The following is a 15787-nucleotide window of genomic DNA, read 5'->3' on the forward strand; positions in this document are numbered from 1 at the left end:
TGGATAAGGAAGATGTGGTGTAGTGAGGTGGATGGACCTAGAGTCTGTCATACAGAGTGAAGTAAGTCAGAAAGAAAAAAACAAATACTGTATGCTAACACATATATATGGAAACTTAAAAAAACAAAATGGTTCTGAAGAACCTAGGGGCAGGACAGGAATAAAGACGAAGACGTAGACAATGGACCTGAGGACACGGGGTGGGGGAAGGGTAAGCTAGGACAAAGCGAGAGAGTGTCATGGACATATATACACTACCAAATGTAAAATAGATAGCTAGTGGGAAGCAGTCGCATAGCACAGGGAGATCAGCTCGGTGCTTTGTGACCACCTAGAGGGGTGGGATAGAGAGGGTGGGAGGGAGACGCAAGAGGGAGGAGATATGGAAATGTATGTATATGTACAGCTGATTCACTTTGTTACACAGCAGAAACTAACACACCATTGTAAAGCAATTATACTCCAATAAAGATGTTTAAAAAAAAAAGCAGTTGGTATGAAAAAGGAAAAAAAAAGTTAATTATAAGACTTGTAAAGAGGGACTTCCCTGGTGGCGCAGTGGTTAAGAATCCGCCTGGCAATGCAGGGGATACGGGTTCGATCCCTGGTCTGGGAAGATCCCACATGCCGCAGAGCAACTAAGCCCATGCACCACAACTACTGAGCCTGTGCTCTAGAGCCTACATGCCACAAGTACTGAGCCCTCATGCTACAGCTACTGAAGCCCATGCGCCTAGAGCCCGTGCTCCACAACAAGAGAAGCCACCACAATGAGAAGCCTGCACCCCGCAATGAAGAGTAGCCCCTGCTCACCACAACTAGAGAAAGCCTGCACGCAGCAACGAAGACCTAACACAGCCAAAAATAAATAAATAAAGATTTTTAAAAAAGACTTGTAAAGAGATAAAATAGAAGTCCGTTATCCCCTTCTTCTCCATTCTCAATTCGTACTCCTAGAGGCAAGCACTATTCATTATTTTAGCTGTTTCTTCTGGTATTTACCACATTATTTCTAAATAAAATAACTACAGTGAGATATTTTGACTTAATGACTTCCTATTTGGGAAGATAAAGATTTAGTCTTCTTATGCCACATCCTCTCCAACCTGTTCTCTATATTCCCGATATAGTTTAGCAGGATGTAGAATTCTGAATCAGAAATCATCTTCTCTGAATCTTGGAGGCCAAAATATATCCGAGTGAGTTCACCGTAGTTCGTAGTGATTGCCTTTTCCCTTCCCCTGAAATAAAATACCCCATCCTTTGAACAATCAGTTCTAGGACCGTGCATGCCTTTGATATGATTACTAGAATACACCTACTTCCCCTTTTTGAAAAGCAAAATGATATTAGATCATCCACAATCCCCTTGGACTTCTGTTCTCCATGATTACTAACCTCATTTGTCAGTACAGTACCCTCGGTGTAATTAATATGGGCTATTTGGAGCACTATAACAGGGAGCCCTGATCTCATCTGACAAAGTGACATTTAAGTTGAGATCTGAAAGATGAATAGCAAAGGCTGTGAAAGCATTCCCGCAGAGATGGCTGCAAGTGCAAAATCTGTCAGGGGAAAAAGAACGTTGGGAACTCAAGGGATAAAAGGTGGCCAGTGGAGTGTAGCTTGGTGAGTAAGGGGGAGAGAAGGCTCACTGGAGGCTAGAGAGGAAGGCAGCGGTCAGAGAATTCAGAACCTTGTAGTTGAGGTTAAGGCAAGAGTTGAGACTTATCCTAAAAGCAATGAGCAGCTACTGAAAAGCCATAAGCAGGGGAGTGATTTGATCTGATTTGTCTTCCAAAGACCTCTGTGGTTGCAGGGTGGGGAATGAATTGGAGAGGGCCAATAGTTAGGAAGATATGGGTAAAATTGGTTTTACATCAACATTAAGGCCAGCTTTGTAAGGGAGAAAGAAATTTCAAATGGGCAAAAGGTAGTCTTACGAGGTATTTTGGGGGTTTTTGTTTTATTTATTTATTTATTTATGGCTGTGTTGGGTCTTCCGTTGCGGCAAGCAGGGGCTACTCTTCGTTGCGGTGCGCGGGCTTCTCATTGTGGTGGCTTCTACTGCTGCAGAGCACAGACTCTAGGCGTGGGCTTCAGTAGTTGTGGCATGTGGGCTCAGTAGTTGTGGCTCACGGATTCTAGAGCATAGGCTCAGTAGTTGTGGCACACGGGCTTAGTTGCTCCGCGGCACGTGGGATCATCCCGGACCAGACCAGGGCTTGAACCCGTGTCCCCTGTATTGGCAGGCAGATTCTTAACCTCTGCGCCTGGTGGAGACCTTTGAATTTCTTCAACTTGCTGATGGCCGTGATAGAGATGCTGATATAACAGCTTCAAATTTTTTTTCTTTCTTTTCTTAGTATTAGACGAGGAAGTGACTCTTCCTTCTCATCATTCCCCTCCTGCTAGATCCCTGAATTGCTGATCAACCAATTGATCCCAGAAGCAATTTGCTCCCCTCCTTCCCAAGCATGAACTGATGAATCCGGTGCCCTAGTGGGTGTTCTGCCCATTTCCCATGGTGAGATTTCTGAGGGGTTGAGGTAGAAGGTGGGAAAGAGCAAGGGGGGTGATAGAGAAGAAGGGCTTCCAAGGGGCTTGCACGGAAATAGGGCAGCAGGACTGAAATGGTCAAGGAACATTTTCCCTTCCCTTTCCGAGACAGTACAAATTATATCTAGTCAAGATGGTAATAGGGACAGAAGACTGCTTCCTCTGAACTCCTGCCTGCAGGAGCCTGGGGATTCTACTGCAGTCAGCTGATGCACCACAAGAGTTGGTGTTATATACCAAGAGGTCTGACAGTTTAGACAGGAGGAAGTTAGTTTTTGCAGTTCTGTTTATGGAACTGGCCAAATGAAAATGCTGGGTGATGGTCCACTTTTCATAGCCAGTGACAACAGCTTTCTACAACACCTGGGTTTCTTTTGGAAGCTGTGAAGAGGCACTGAAAAGAACAAAAATAATTTCTTCTTATCTAAAAAAAACACCTCACAAAGGAAAGAAATTCTAAAGGATGGGTGTGTGAGAGTAACTCTAATTCAGGTTGAATTTGGATATGGAAATAAATTACCTTGCACAAATTTCATGTTTTGCTGAGCATATTTATGTGGAATTGCAGTTTTATAGTCAAGCAAATTAATCTGGACCCAAGAGTATAGGTGTTGTGATGAAATAAATTAGGAGGACAGAGAGATGGTGAAATTACAATAACAAATGAAAATATGACCAACAATACTGCTATATCTTGGGAGATCCTAAAAGCCTTGCTTTTAAGCTGGGCAACGTGGCAACGGCATGTGAGAAAATACACAATGATGTGTGACAGAATACTGAAAAACAATTTCCAGTTCTCTAAATTTTTTTAAGTTGATCTGTTTGAATCTATAAGCTAAGTACATTTTTTCCATTCATTTAACAAAATTGAATATGGAAAGATATTACTTATTATTTATTAGTAAGCACTTGCATCCCCAAATGTCTAAACTCATTTTCTATTACCAATTTTATTGATAAGGATGTATTTTATTGATAAGGATTCTAGACTTATACCTAGAACAAATGGCAATACGCTCTTCCACCCCCAAATTCCAGTCAGTGTCTAGAATAGTGCCTGCCACATAGTAGGTGTTCAACAATTAGTGAATTAAATTACGTTAGTCGTTCTGGTCAATAAAAGGAAGGCCAGAAAATATACTTTTTCTATTTGAAAATAAATCTTTGAAAAAGTAGAGAGCAAAACCTTAGATCCATTTTGCCAATAAAATAAAATATCCTAATATCTGACTAACAGACACCTAACATAAATCTTAAAAATCACTAGATACAGCCTTAAGTGTGAGTAAACACAAGGAACCATCATAGGGAAAGAACTGGAAACGCACGGTTTTACTTCTTGGCAATTAGGACAGTTTGGGAACATACCTTAAGTCTCCTGCGTTTGCACTTCGGTGAGGATGGGTACTCGTGGCTCACACTATCAAGTGCAAACTTCTAGGGTGTTTCTGAAGATCCTTTTGGGTTTGAGTTCCTCCGGGCCGTGCCCGCCCACACATGCTGGGCGTCTGCCAAGACGGTGTGTTCTTTTTCTTAGGTTGTCCGGCACTTCCTCACCGACCTCTCCCTCCACCCTGGATTTTGCCCACTGCGCTCCTTCTAAAGCCTTCTCATATTGTAGGGTCCAGTTTAACCTCCAGCGCTTTCGAGAACGCTTCCCAGACCCCCTTTTCAGATTTACTAGCGCTCTCAGCACTTGGCACCTCTAGTCTAGCAGCCATTACTTCTAACCTGTTGTTTTGGCACGTGGTTAGCCCTGACCAGAGCGCGACACCTCCCCCCACTCTGGGGAGGTCTTTTAAGAAGTCGCCGTGTCCAGCCCTTAACACAGCCTGGTGCAAAGAAAATGCCCAGGAAAGGTCTGTTGAAATGAATCTAAACCCCAGAGGGGAAAAGGAGAAGCGCTTGCGCCCAGCAGTAAAGGCCCTTCACGACCCAAGGGTAGGCCCGCGGTGTAGCTGGCCCCTGTCCCCAGCGGCACACTGGCAGGAGAAGGTGACACGGTAGTGGCTCGTGGAGATGCCCCTGAACTTCCTTTACTTATTTCTTCTTTACTTTTTCAGAGGAATCTGAACGTTCTGCTCCAACAGCCTCGGGGCACGCCGTAAAGGGCGGTGCAAACCGGGCGACGTGGGTTGGGACGGCCAGTCTCGTGGCAATTCTAGCCTCGGCTTTCATATGTAATGTTTAAAGTTTCGCAAATTCCAGTTCTAAACTAGGAGCCGAGGGTGGAGAGCGTTTCCCGGTGCACAATTTTTCGCGTCCTAGGGAAGGCTCCGGGCATTCGGGGCTTTGCCTCACGTATCCTTTTCACATTTCCCACCGCAGGGAATCTACCGAGCGCTCCTGGCCTCCACTTCCAGCCCGAGCTGAGAACCGCGGTTCGGCCCAGCGGTCTCAGCCGCTTCCTCCTTCAACCCTCTGGGCAAATCCCGTGCGGGCGTGTGGGGGAGCTCCCAGCCCGCAGTACTAGGAGGAATAGGGGCGCGGCGGGACTACAACTCCCAGGCTGCTCTGGGAGAAGCGAGGGGGTGGGGACGAGAGGGAGGAGTTTGGGGAAGGGGGGTTGTCAGGGAAATCCCGCCCCGCTGCACAGCAGCAACGACACAAAGCCTGACTTTACAACCTAATAGAGAAAGTGGAAGTGAGACGGTTTAGGTGGGGAGACAGGACGAGAGAAAGAACCAGAGGAGGGAAAGCCGCGTAGGTGGGAGCGGAGCGAAGCAAGGGTAGTGGGGAGACCCGCGCCTTTCCAGATGAGGAGGGGGCGGCTTTCATAACTAATCCCCCCGCCCGCGCCCCGCCCCGCTCCGCCCCGCCCGCGCTGGGGTCTCTACAGCGCCCTGCCGGTCCCGGCTCCTCGCGCAGACCCCGGCTCCGCCCCGCCGGGAAGCGGGGAGCCCGGCTGTCTGGCGGGTTTGGGGCGGGCCGGCAGGCTGCACCGTGGCTCCCCAGCCCGGGTGCGAGACGAAAGCGCCGGGCGGGCGACGCGGCTGCCGCGGACTGAGGAGGGGCTGCGAGCGAAGCGGCGCGGCGGACGAGTTAGGGTCGGGGCAGGGCAGGCTGTGGCTCCCGCCCAAGCCAGGGGAGTAGTTTCGGGCTGAGGCGAGGTGAGGCGCGGGGCGCCTCGGGAGGGTCCCCGGTGGCCGCGAGCGGGGCGGAAGCACGCGGGCTGGCCGCGGGGAGGGCGGGCTGTGGCTCCGCGCCGGGGAAGAGTGCAGACGGCGGGGTGCCGAACCTGGCGCTGGTGGAGAGATCGGGGCGGCCCCCCTCCCTGCAGGAGGAGCCTAGCGCTCCTCCGCCATCCCTTCCCTGCGCGCTCGGCTCGCTTTCTCCGCGGGCTGCTGCGGGAGCGGCGGGGCGGCGGAGCTGGGGGAACGGCGGGGCCGCCGTCCCCGGGACGGGCGGGGCGGGGGCGGGCGGTGAGTGAGGCGGGCGGGGGCCGCGGGTGCGAGGGCGCCTGGGGGCGGGGGGAGTGAGGAGAGCCGCTGAGGGCGGGCGGGTGGCGGGGCAGCCAGCCTCGCCGTCCGTTTCGCGCCGCCGGCCCACGCCGCAGTGTGTGTTGTGGACGGCACCTTCTCAGACAGCCCAGTAGAGCCCAGCTCGGCGCCCGGCAGCCTTCGACGCGATGTTCCGCCGGAGCTTTAACCGTTTTGTAAGTACACTCCCTGCGGCTCCACGCGTGCCGGTTTGCTTGCTCGCCGGCCCCTTCGTCCGGTCCCTCAGAACAATTTTCTGAGGGGATGACTCCATCTCTGGGAGACACCACCACCACCCGTTTTTACATTTTAACTGAAACACGCTGCACAGGCGGCCAGGGTGGGAAGGCAGGTAGGGCTCTCGGAGCAGCCCCCCACCCCGCCCCCGACCCCGGACAATTTGTCCGGAGCTTCCCGGGGCTGTTACAGACCCTACCTCGGACGGGGGGCCACCCTCGGGCTGGATGGGGAGGGACCCGTGGAGGGACCGACCCAGGGGCCCCTCGGTTTGCCAATTAGTCGAAGATGGCGTTTTATTATCTGGGAGGTTGCTTTCTTTTGTTTCCTTTGCCACGAGCACATGGAGGTAAACCTAGACCTGTCACCGTGGCCCAAAAAGGACCTGGGGGCTGAAGGGTGAGAGGCTGGGGCCGGCCTCAGCCTTGCCCGGGGCTCGGCCGGCTGCTGACCCGAGGCCGGGCAAACTTTGGAGACCCAGCCTAAGCCTCTCACCTTGAGGGTATAATAAAAGCGAGGGTGATCGTCAGGGTGGGTCGGGTGGAGGTGGAGACGCGAGGAGGCTGCGCCGCCGCTGCCGAGCGCCGGGTCTGAAGCCTCGCCGAGCCCCGAACACCCCAGACATTGACCCAGGGGAGAAGGAAGGGAGCTGCGGCTGGACTCCTCCGTCCACGTTGACCCCCTCCCACAACCCCAGAAAAGGGAATTTCATTGCCGAGGGAGTTTGGCACCGGGACAAGCGATTTCTGGCTACTGACTTTTTTGAGTAATCTGTTTACTCCTGGAGGGTACCTTAAGAATGGAGTAAAACCGGGACCATTTACTTCTATGCTGCTATTTGTAGCAACTTCCTTAATTGCAAGATGAGGTGGCGGGAATAGGATTTTATTTCTGCCAATGATGTGAAAGAAAGGGTTCGTATGTAAATTTTCATTTTTCTGTCCTTAGGAAAAATGGTTGAGCGCTGTGAGCACCCACCCCCCCCTTCCAATGTCTGTTTGAGAACTTGTCGGTTTGGCTCTTTTCCTGCGATTATTCCAAATCGAAGCGTTGCTAGCATTTTTCATGCGTCGGATGAATTTACTCTCATGTTTTTCTGCGCTTGAAACTTTCCCAAATGTACCCTGGCTAAATGAAATAATTGTACATCCCATTTTAGAATGTTATTATCACAATAGTGCTATGTTAATGTTTTTCTAAATGTTTACCTCACCCAGAAGCCGTGTCTTATGAAATTGGAGCAGGTTTACCTGTGGCACAGAGCAGTAGAGGTTGTGCATATCAGGATTTTGAAATCCGTAGGAATTGGATTGTACTGGATGCTTTGCTAAAGCAAGTGACTGAAATTGGTTTCTCACATTTAGCCTGAGAAGGTAAAAGAACATTGTACTTCATAGTTCTATTTCACATAGATTCTTGTGATCCTGGAGTGTTGTTTGGGGGTGACAAAAAGGGAAAGGTGACAAAGAGGACTAATTGTAATATTTGGGAAAAGAATAATCTTTTCAATGGCTCTCTTATACTGGAAAACAACTGGTCTCTGGTTCATAATAAATTCATTAGCTCAAAATTGAGATCATTTGAAACCAAACAACCCAAGTATCAGTCTAAAAGCCCCCTTTGCTTTTCTTTTGCTTAGCGTGATCTGCGTTTTATGAGTCTAGTAATGAAGCAGTGCTGGCCCAGGAAGCTAGGGCATGCAGCAGAATTTGCAGCAGTTGTTGAGGTGCCAGCCTGCAGGTTTGAGGCTAGTACCTTGCATCCCCGTCCAAGATCTCTGCAGAGAATCACTTACGCTCACACTGAAAAGAGCTTTGACCTCATTGTTTCGGCTGGAATGCCCAGCTGCTCACATTTTCCTGCGCAGCCAGGACTATGGTTAAGTCTCCAGCATTTGTACCAGTGCAGTAAATTGAAAGCTTCTCAGGAGTTGTATCTGATCCCTAGGCCTAGGCCAAGGAATTAATCTGCAAGCCCTTGGACTGAATGTGAAACATGCTATCAAATACTCATTGCTAAAGAATGACTTCAAAAAAAATTTTTGGTGGTGGGGGGCGGCAAATTGTAGCTCCCCTAATCAGTGAGCCAAGCACTGTCCTCATCTTTAGCCTGGTAGAGATTGAGGGGCACTCCCATTTACATCACTAGAAGGATACAGTTAAAGATTTAGGTTGGCCTTGGCCTTGCACAGCAATGTACATGTAGTCTAAGTTGTGTGCTTTTATATTTCAGAGATGGGGCTGTGAATTCCTTTCAGAATTGTGTGTTTGTGTGTACCTGTATGTATGTGAAATTGACTTTGAATGTGATGTAAATTACAGTGGTGTTGCTTATAGTTCTTGGTCACTGAAAACTAGATATTAAGTGTTAGGACAGGGCTTTACATTTTAAGCCTGACATGGGAAGTAGTATCAACTTCTATGGCTCAGTAGTGTTTGCTGAATCGTCTAAAAAATGCCAATTATTTCCCCAGGTTCTGCAGTTTCAAGCTAAACGAAGTAGTGATTCATTGTATTTTTTAAAGACATGGCCTTGACGTCTTTGCCATTAAAAATTGTCTTCTTTCCTTTCTGATGAATTAGGACTTTCCTTTTGACAGTTTTGAGGTAGAAAGAAATTGGTGGATTTGGTGTAGGATTTTCGGATTTAGGTATGTAGGGGGTGTCTTAAAAGATTTAAGAATTGGATGTCTACAAGTACAGTAAAAGCACCGCCTGTTCCCAGTCAACATCTCCATTCTCCATAAATACAATAAATAAATAATAGTTGTTTTGTCTATACAATTTATTTCCTTTAAAAGCATGTGTTTTTTTTTTAGAAGGTTTTTTTTTTTTTTTTTTTTTTTTGGCTGCGTTGGGTTTTCATTGCTGCGCGAGGGCTTTCTCTAGTTGCGGCGAGCAGGGGCTATCTTCGTTGTGATGCGCGGGCTTCTCATTGCGGTGGCTTCTCTTGTTGCGGAGCACGGGCTCTAGGCGCACCGGCTTCAGTAGTTGTGGCTTGCGGGCTCTAGAGCACAGACTCAGTAGTTGTGGCGAACGGACTGGGCTTAGTTGCTCCGCGGCATGTGGGATCTTCCTGGACCAGGGCTCAAACCCGTGTCCCCTGCATTGGCAGGCGGATTCTTGACCACTGCGCCACCAGGGAAGTCCCTAAAAGCATGTTTAATTGGAAGTCTGGGCTAGTTGAGACTTAAGGGTCAGGGGCTTTTATGTTATTTTGTCTTTTACCCTTCATAACATTCCTAGTGATTACAATAGCATTTTCACATGGGTTTAAAGGTTTAATGAGAGTCTAAACAATGAGAATTCCCCCCATTTAACTTAGTAAATTATTTCATGCTAATGATTCAAAATAAAACATTCCTTGATAAAGTAGATCAGGGGGCTTGGCCAAGTGAATGCGGTCTAATTAGCTTGTCAGAGACTGATATTAAACGGATATGAATTTCTGGATCATTGACATACAGAAGCTTAAGTTTTGAGTTGAAATACTGGAAAAAAATTATATCTCAGATTCTAGAAGCTCTTAAACTGCTTTGGTTCCATAAATCATGCAGCATATAGTAATGATATCATATAGAAAATTTTATATCTGTCAAAAGAGGCCCAGGACTGGAAAGAAATTAGACTGCATAAGGTATAATGAAAATGCAAAATAAGACCAAAAATATTCAAAATAGGTAGCCAGTTTACTACTTTGAGTCTGATCTCGGGTGGCCTCGGCCTACAGCGGCTTGAAGCAGGATTTAGGTTCCCCTGCCAGAGATTGAAGACAGGTCACGGCAGTGAGAGCGCTGAATCCTAGCCACTAGACCACCAGGGCTAGTGGCCAGTGACAAGGACCTGGCCCGTCGGCTTTGTAGAAATGAATTCCCAAAAAGAGACGGAAAGTAGTAAAACAAGTGTTTATTAGGAGGAAAGAGGGCTCAGAGAGAGTCGTGCCCTCGTGGTAGTTTGAATCACTTATATGGGGTGTTTCTTCCAGGTTTCCCTTGGCCAATCATCCTCCTTTGCCTGATTCTTTTTTTTTTAATGAATTTAATTAATTTATTTATTTAGCCACACCGCACGGCGTGTGGGATCTTAGTTCCCCAACCAGGGATCAAACCTGTGCCTCCTGCAGTGGAAGCGTGAGTCTAAACCACTTGACCGCCAGGGAAGTCCCATGACTTTGCCTGGTCCGTATTTGGTTTATCTCAGGGTCCGCCGATGTGTGTGCATGCATCTCTTAGCCAAGATGGATCCCAGCACAGAGGCCTATGGGTGGGTTGACATCACCTAGTGTGCGGTGGCGCCCCCTCCCTTTTGACCTCCAAGGAGCCTTTCTGTGTAGTCAGGAAGGTCTTCTTAATCCGGAGAATGAGGAATATGTAGTCTCTTTATCTTTTCTCTGGGCAGGGCTCAGCTCCTCTCTGTTCTCGGTATTCTCTTTGTCTGGGAGTATCTGTCCACAGGGGACAAACTCCAGCTGCTCAGTCTGGGGCCCATCTCTCTCCTGCCTCAAGTCCAAGGCAAGGCCAGTCTAGTGAAGCAATATATGAAGGCAATTAATAAAATTCAGGTAATTTTTTTTTTTAGGAGCAAGGTTTTTTGTTTTCTCCTTGAATTATCATTATCAGGGTAATTAGACTTTTTTTCTCTGTTTCACCTTACTGAAATCCTTGGCCTGACTTTGCTGAGCATGGAAAATATTGATGAGTTTATTTTATTGTGTTTAGAAATTTATCTAAATGTATGTATTGCAATATTTTTGCATTTACACAAGCATTACAAATGGCCTGTGTGCATCTTGGCTCCTACCAGGTAGTTCATACGTGGCTGGGTTTAACAGGTGAATTTGTCCCTACTAAAAGCAACCTTTTATTATCATATTATATTGTAATTTCCTTTTAACTTATGTGGTACCTTACATTAGTCTTCCTCCGCTGGGAGAGAACCAACCCCTAATGCCCTAGGGAATCCATTGTTTGTAATACTCATCTCCTCTGCGTGCATCTTGAGATGAGGAATTATAGTTGAGAAAGACTGCCCTAGACTGTGAAAGCTGCTGGGGGCAAGGACAGTTGGCACAGTGCCTGGTGCATAGTAGGTGTTTGATAAATATTTGAATGAACAATTTTTATATGTTTCACATAAATAATAGCTTCCAGTTATAGACAGTGATATTTATAGTAAATTCTTCCTTATGAAGAACGATAAAAGAATGAGGAGTTCGGGCTTCCCCGGTGGCGCAGAGGTTGAGGGTCCGCCTGCCGATGCGGGGGACACGGGTTCGTGCCCCGGTCCGGGAAGATCCCACATGCCGCGGAGCGGCTGGGCCCATGAGCCATGGCCACTGAGCCCGCACATCCGGAGCCTGTGCTCCGCAACGGGAGAGGCCACAACAGGGAGAGGCCTGCGTACCGCAAAAAAAAAAAAAAAAAAAAAAAAAAAGAAAAGAATGATGAGTTCTAGTTAATTGGGTGTGATATTTGTGATTTATAATAACAAATATATGTATATTTTGTCTTTGTTTCTGGCCCAGAGCTCCTAAAACCCTCTGAATTTCCAACACTGAGAGCAATAAAGGTGTCTTTTATTATGTTAATTAGGTGAATTGGAAAAGCACCTCAAGTTGGGGGCTGGTTACCAGAGGAACCAACCCTTTGATTAGAGGGTTGGAACTTTCAGTCCCACTCCCCTGATTTCTGGGGAAGGGAGAGGGCCTGGCGATTGAGTTTAATCACCAGTGGCCAATGGGTTAGTCAATCATGCCTATGTAATGAAGCCTCCACAAAACCCCAAAAAGACAGGGTTTGGAGAGCTTCCAGGTTGGTGAACTCGTGGAGATTTTGGGGACAGTGGCGCGCCTGGAGAGGGCATGGAAACTCTGCGCCCTTTTCCCATTCCTTGCCCTATGCATCTTCTCTGTTTGGCAGTTCCTTTTATAATGAACCGTTAATCTAGTAAGTAAAATGTTTCTCTGAGTTTTGTGAGCCTCTCTAGCAAAATAATCAAACCAAAGGAGGAAGTTTTGGGAACCTGATCTATAGCCAGTCGGTCAGAAGTACAGGTAACAACCTGGCCTTGAGGCTGGTGTCTGAAACCCCAGGCGGGGGTTGTTGGAACCCCCAGTTTGTAGTCAGTTGGTCAGAAATACAGGTGATCACCTGGCCTTGCTACTGGTATCTGAAGTGGCGGGGAGGGGATGGTTATGGGGGTAGTCTTGTAGGATTGAGTGCTTAACCTGGGGTAGCTGATGCTGCTTCTGGGTAGATAGTGTCAGAATTGAGGTGAATTATGGGACACCCAGCTGGTGTCTGAGAATTGCTTGTTGGTGTAGGGACCACCCCCGACATAGGAACTATGATCAGAACCTAAACATTGGGGTCTACTATATACTGATTACCAATTTTTAAAGTATTAGAATAAGTCTATCTAACGACAAAACTATACTGACCATCTCTTAGATGATTACACCATCTTATGATCTTGGAGAGCATTATTTCATTCAACAAATATTCACTGAGCATCTGTTATGTACTGGGCACTGTGGTGGGCCCTGGGACACATTGGTGAGCCAGACAAACTCCCTGTCTTCCTGAGATTAATGTCATTACATACACGGCTCAGAGGACACGGTGACTGCTCCACGCAACTTGAGTTTTTGTGAATTAGTTACTGTTGTGTACTTACTTGTCATTTGCCTTTCTACCAGAAATAAAGTGAGCAATCTCAGATGTTTTCTGGTTGTCTGGATTTCAGATGAAAAGGAATTTGTTGCATTTGACACCTTCAATATGACCTATACATGGCAAACTGCTTTTTTGCAAATAGATGTTAGTCCTATCCTGTGTAAAGTGGGAAACCTATTTAGAAATGAATCACTATTACTTGAAATAAATATTAAATAACCTGAACACAAGTTGTTTCCTTTTTTTTCCTGATCTGGCTTTTACTGATTAAGCAACATAAAACTCTGAATCTTCTAAATACCTTCTATAAGGGTTTACCGTTTGCTCCTTCTGTTTATGATTATTGTTCGTAATTCAAACCTTTAGTGGGTAATATTGAGTGCGTACAAATCAGGTAGCTTCCAGTGCTCTTAGTGAGCTTTTAGCAGAGGTGAGATTTGAGCAGGTAAAGCTGGCCATTTTCATATTGATGGAACTGTCCAAATGAGCAGCTGGGCAGTGGGTTCTGGGAGGTAAAGGATGGCCAGTGGGCCCTGGGAGAACCATAACTAACATCCCTGTGTCTGGCTGATGTGCAGAGAACTAGCCCATGAGTGAATTCAAATACTGGTTTGTTGAGTGATGGAAAAAAATCATTAAAGCTGACTGCTTGTCTAACCTGGTTGATCAGTTCTCCCAAAGAGGTGAAAGCGTGGGACACAAAATAAAAACACTTTTTTTTTCCCCTCAAGGTGGTGGGGTTTCCTCTACATCTAGTGCTTTATATGGAATAATCTTTTGCATCTGGAATTCTTGAGATTGGGAGGAATTTTCAGGTTGGGAGGAGTGAGGTTCGAGGCTTCCACAAGTGAAGTAGGTGCTGTTTTCAAGTTTATTTCCGTTCACTTAACACTTACCTTCCTGGCCTGGGATAAAGGTAGATCAGTGGTGATTGTTAAACAAACATTAGCACGACTGCAGCATATGTTAACACTGCCGCAGTTTAATGATGAATGAGTAATCGGCACTGCAGACATGGGCGAAGGGTGCCCTGTGCCAGCACACTGGCAGACAACCCCTCAGTTACTGCCGTGTATGGAGGGATTGCTGGTTCGGCTGACTTCTTGATTATCTGAGGCTTATAGATAATGTTGGACCGTGGATATCCAGATTTGGGAGGTTAATATGTATTTGTGAAATACAGATTGTCATCAGTTTTTTGCCCCATATTTATTTAATAGAATATGGGAGGATTGGTGAAGACTACCCTGTTCAAGCAGATGCCGTGTATTTTTTTAGACTCCTCCATTATATGCTGTCTTAAAGCATTACGGTGGCTGTATTTTCCTAGTCTCTTTTTCATGTCGGTATTGAAAAAATCAGCAGGTTTTTTTTGGGGGGTGGCTGCATCGGGTGTTAGTTGCAATACGCGGTTGGGCAGGGGAGCTTTGTTGCGGCATGCGTTATCTTTTGTTGCACCGCGGGCTCTTCCTTGTGGTGCGCAGGCTTCTCTCTAGTTGTGGTGTGCGGGTTTTTTCTCTCTAGTTGTGGCGCGTGGGTTCCAGAGGGCATAGGCTCTGTAGTTTGCGGCATGAGGACTCTCTTGTTGAGACGCGCAAGCTCAGTAGTTGTGGCTCGCGGGCTTAGTTGCCCCTCGGCATGTGGGATCTTAGTTCCCTGATGACCAGCGATCGAACCTGTGTCCCCTGCATTGGAAGGCAGATTCTTTACCACTGGACCACCAGGAAGGTCCCCCCAGAGGAGTTTTCTTGATAACGATTATGCCTTTAGCACAAACCCAATTCCCCAGATAACAACTGTGTCTGTGTCAAGGGTAGCAACCTTGTAAGCAGACCTTTTTAAGAATAGCAGTCACAGACTTACCTGGTGGCATAGTGATTAAGAATCCACCTGCCAGTGCGGGGGACGTGGGTTTGAGCCCTGGTCTGGGGAGATCCCACATGCTGCGGAGCTACTAATCCCGAGTGCCACAACTACTGAGCCTGTGCTCTCGAGCCCGCAAGCCACAGCTACTGAGCCCGTGTGCCACAACTACTGAACTCCGTACACAGCAATGAAGACCCAACACAGCCATAAATAAATAAATAAATAAATTTATTTATTTTTTAAAAAAGAATAGCGGTCAGTCTCAGACCTGCTCTGTTAACTTTTTCCTACATGTTGTTAGGAAATCCTGGTATTTTTCAGTGAATGGAAGTGACTTGTCCTCGGTCATTAAGCTAATCAAGCAGCAGAACTGAGTCTGAGACTCCCAGCAATCACCACCTTTTTTTCATTGCTGCACATACCATGCTTCTGGATTATGGGTCATTCCTTTTCATATTGTTGAATGCATTCACTATTTGTCACTTGCAGCAGAAGAGCAGCCTGCCGGTGGTAAATTGATGCACCCAGTGGGGGAGCCAGGAAGTATTGATGTTTCTGCCAGTTTAGCGTCAACACTTGCTGGTTTCCTCTCTGGAGCATCACAGAGTTCGCGGATTTTCATTTTTTCTGACTTTGGTACTTTCATCACCGCCCCCACTCCTCCTTGTTCCATCCAATTACCCATAGTCCCAACACTCACTTGCATCATTAATTCATTCCATTCTATACATGGCTAGGTGTTAGCTCATAGGCAGCTGATTTTAAAAGTCCTTTTGGGTAACATAATTCCAAAGAGCGGGCATACTGAAGAGTATTTAGTTAAGGATGATTATATAGGAAAAGTTGCCAAAAGGAAAACAAAATTCTTGGGCTAATGAATGAATTTTATGGAAATATTTATAAATACTGTTTAACTTCAGGATTGTTCTTTGAGTTCTATGGTCATGGAAAACCCCAGAGATATCTCTCT

At 46.8% G+C, this 15787-nt stretch overlaps 1 protein-coding gene across 1 annotated transcript in view; it reads left to right on the top strand.

Annotated features, from left to right (window-relative positions):
* The first annotated feature begins 6083 nt into the window (after positions 1–6083).
* Positions 6084–15787, top strand: part of ATP11C (ATPase phospholipid transporting 11C) — a 168490-nt gene continuing 158786 nt past the window's right edge. Inside the window, exon 1 of the mRNA XM_060138188.1 lies at positions 6084–6217. Within this exon, the coding sequence (XP_059994171.1) occupies positions 6191–6217 (27 nt within the window). The 5' untranslated portion in view covers positions 6084–6190. The remainder of the gene's footprint in view (positions 6218–15787) is intronic.

The sequence above is a fragment of the Lagenorhynchus albirostris genome, chromosome X (genome assembly GCF_949774975.1).
Source record: "Lagenorhynchus albirostris chromosome X, mLagAlb1.1, whole genome shotgun sequence".
Classification (NCBI taxonomy): Eukaryota; Metazoa; Chordata; class Mammalia; order Artiodactyla; family Delphinidae; genus Lagenorhynchus; species Lagenorhynchus albirostris.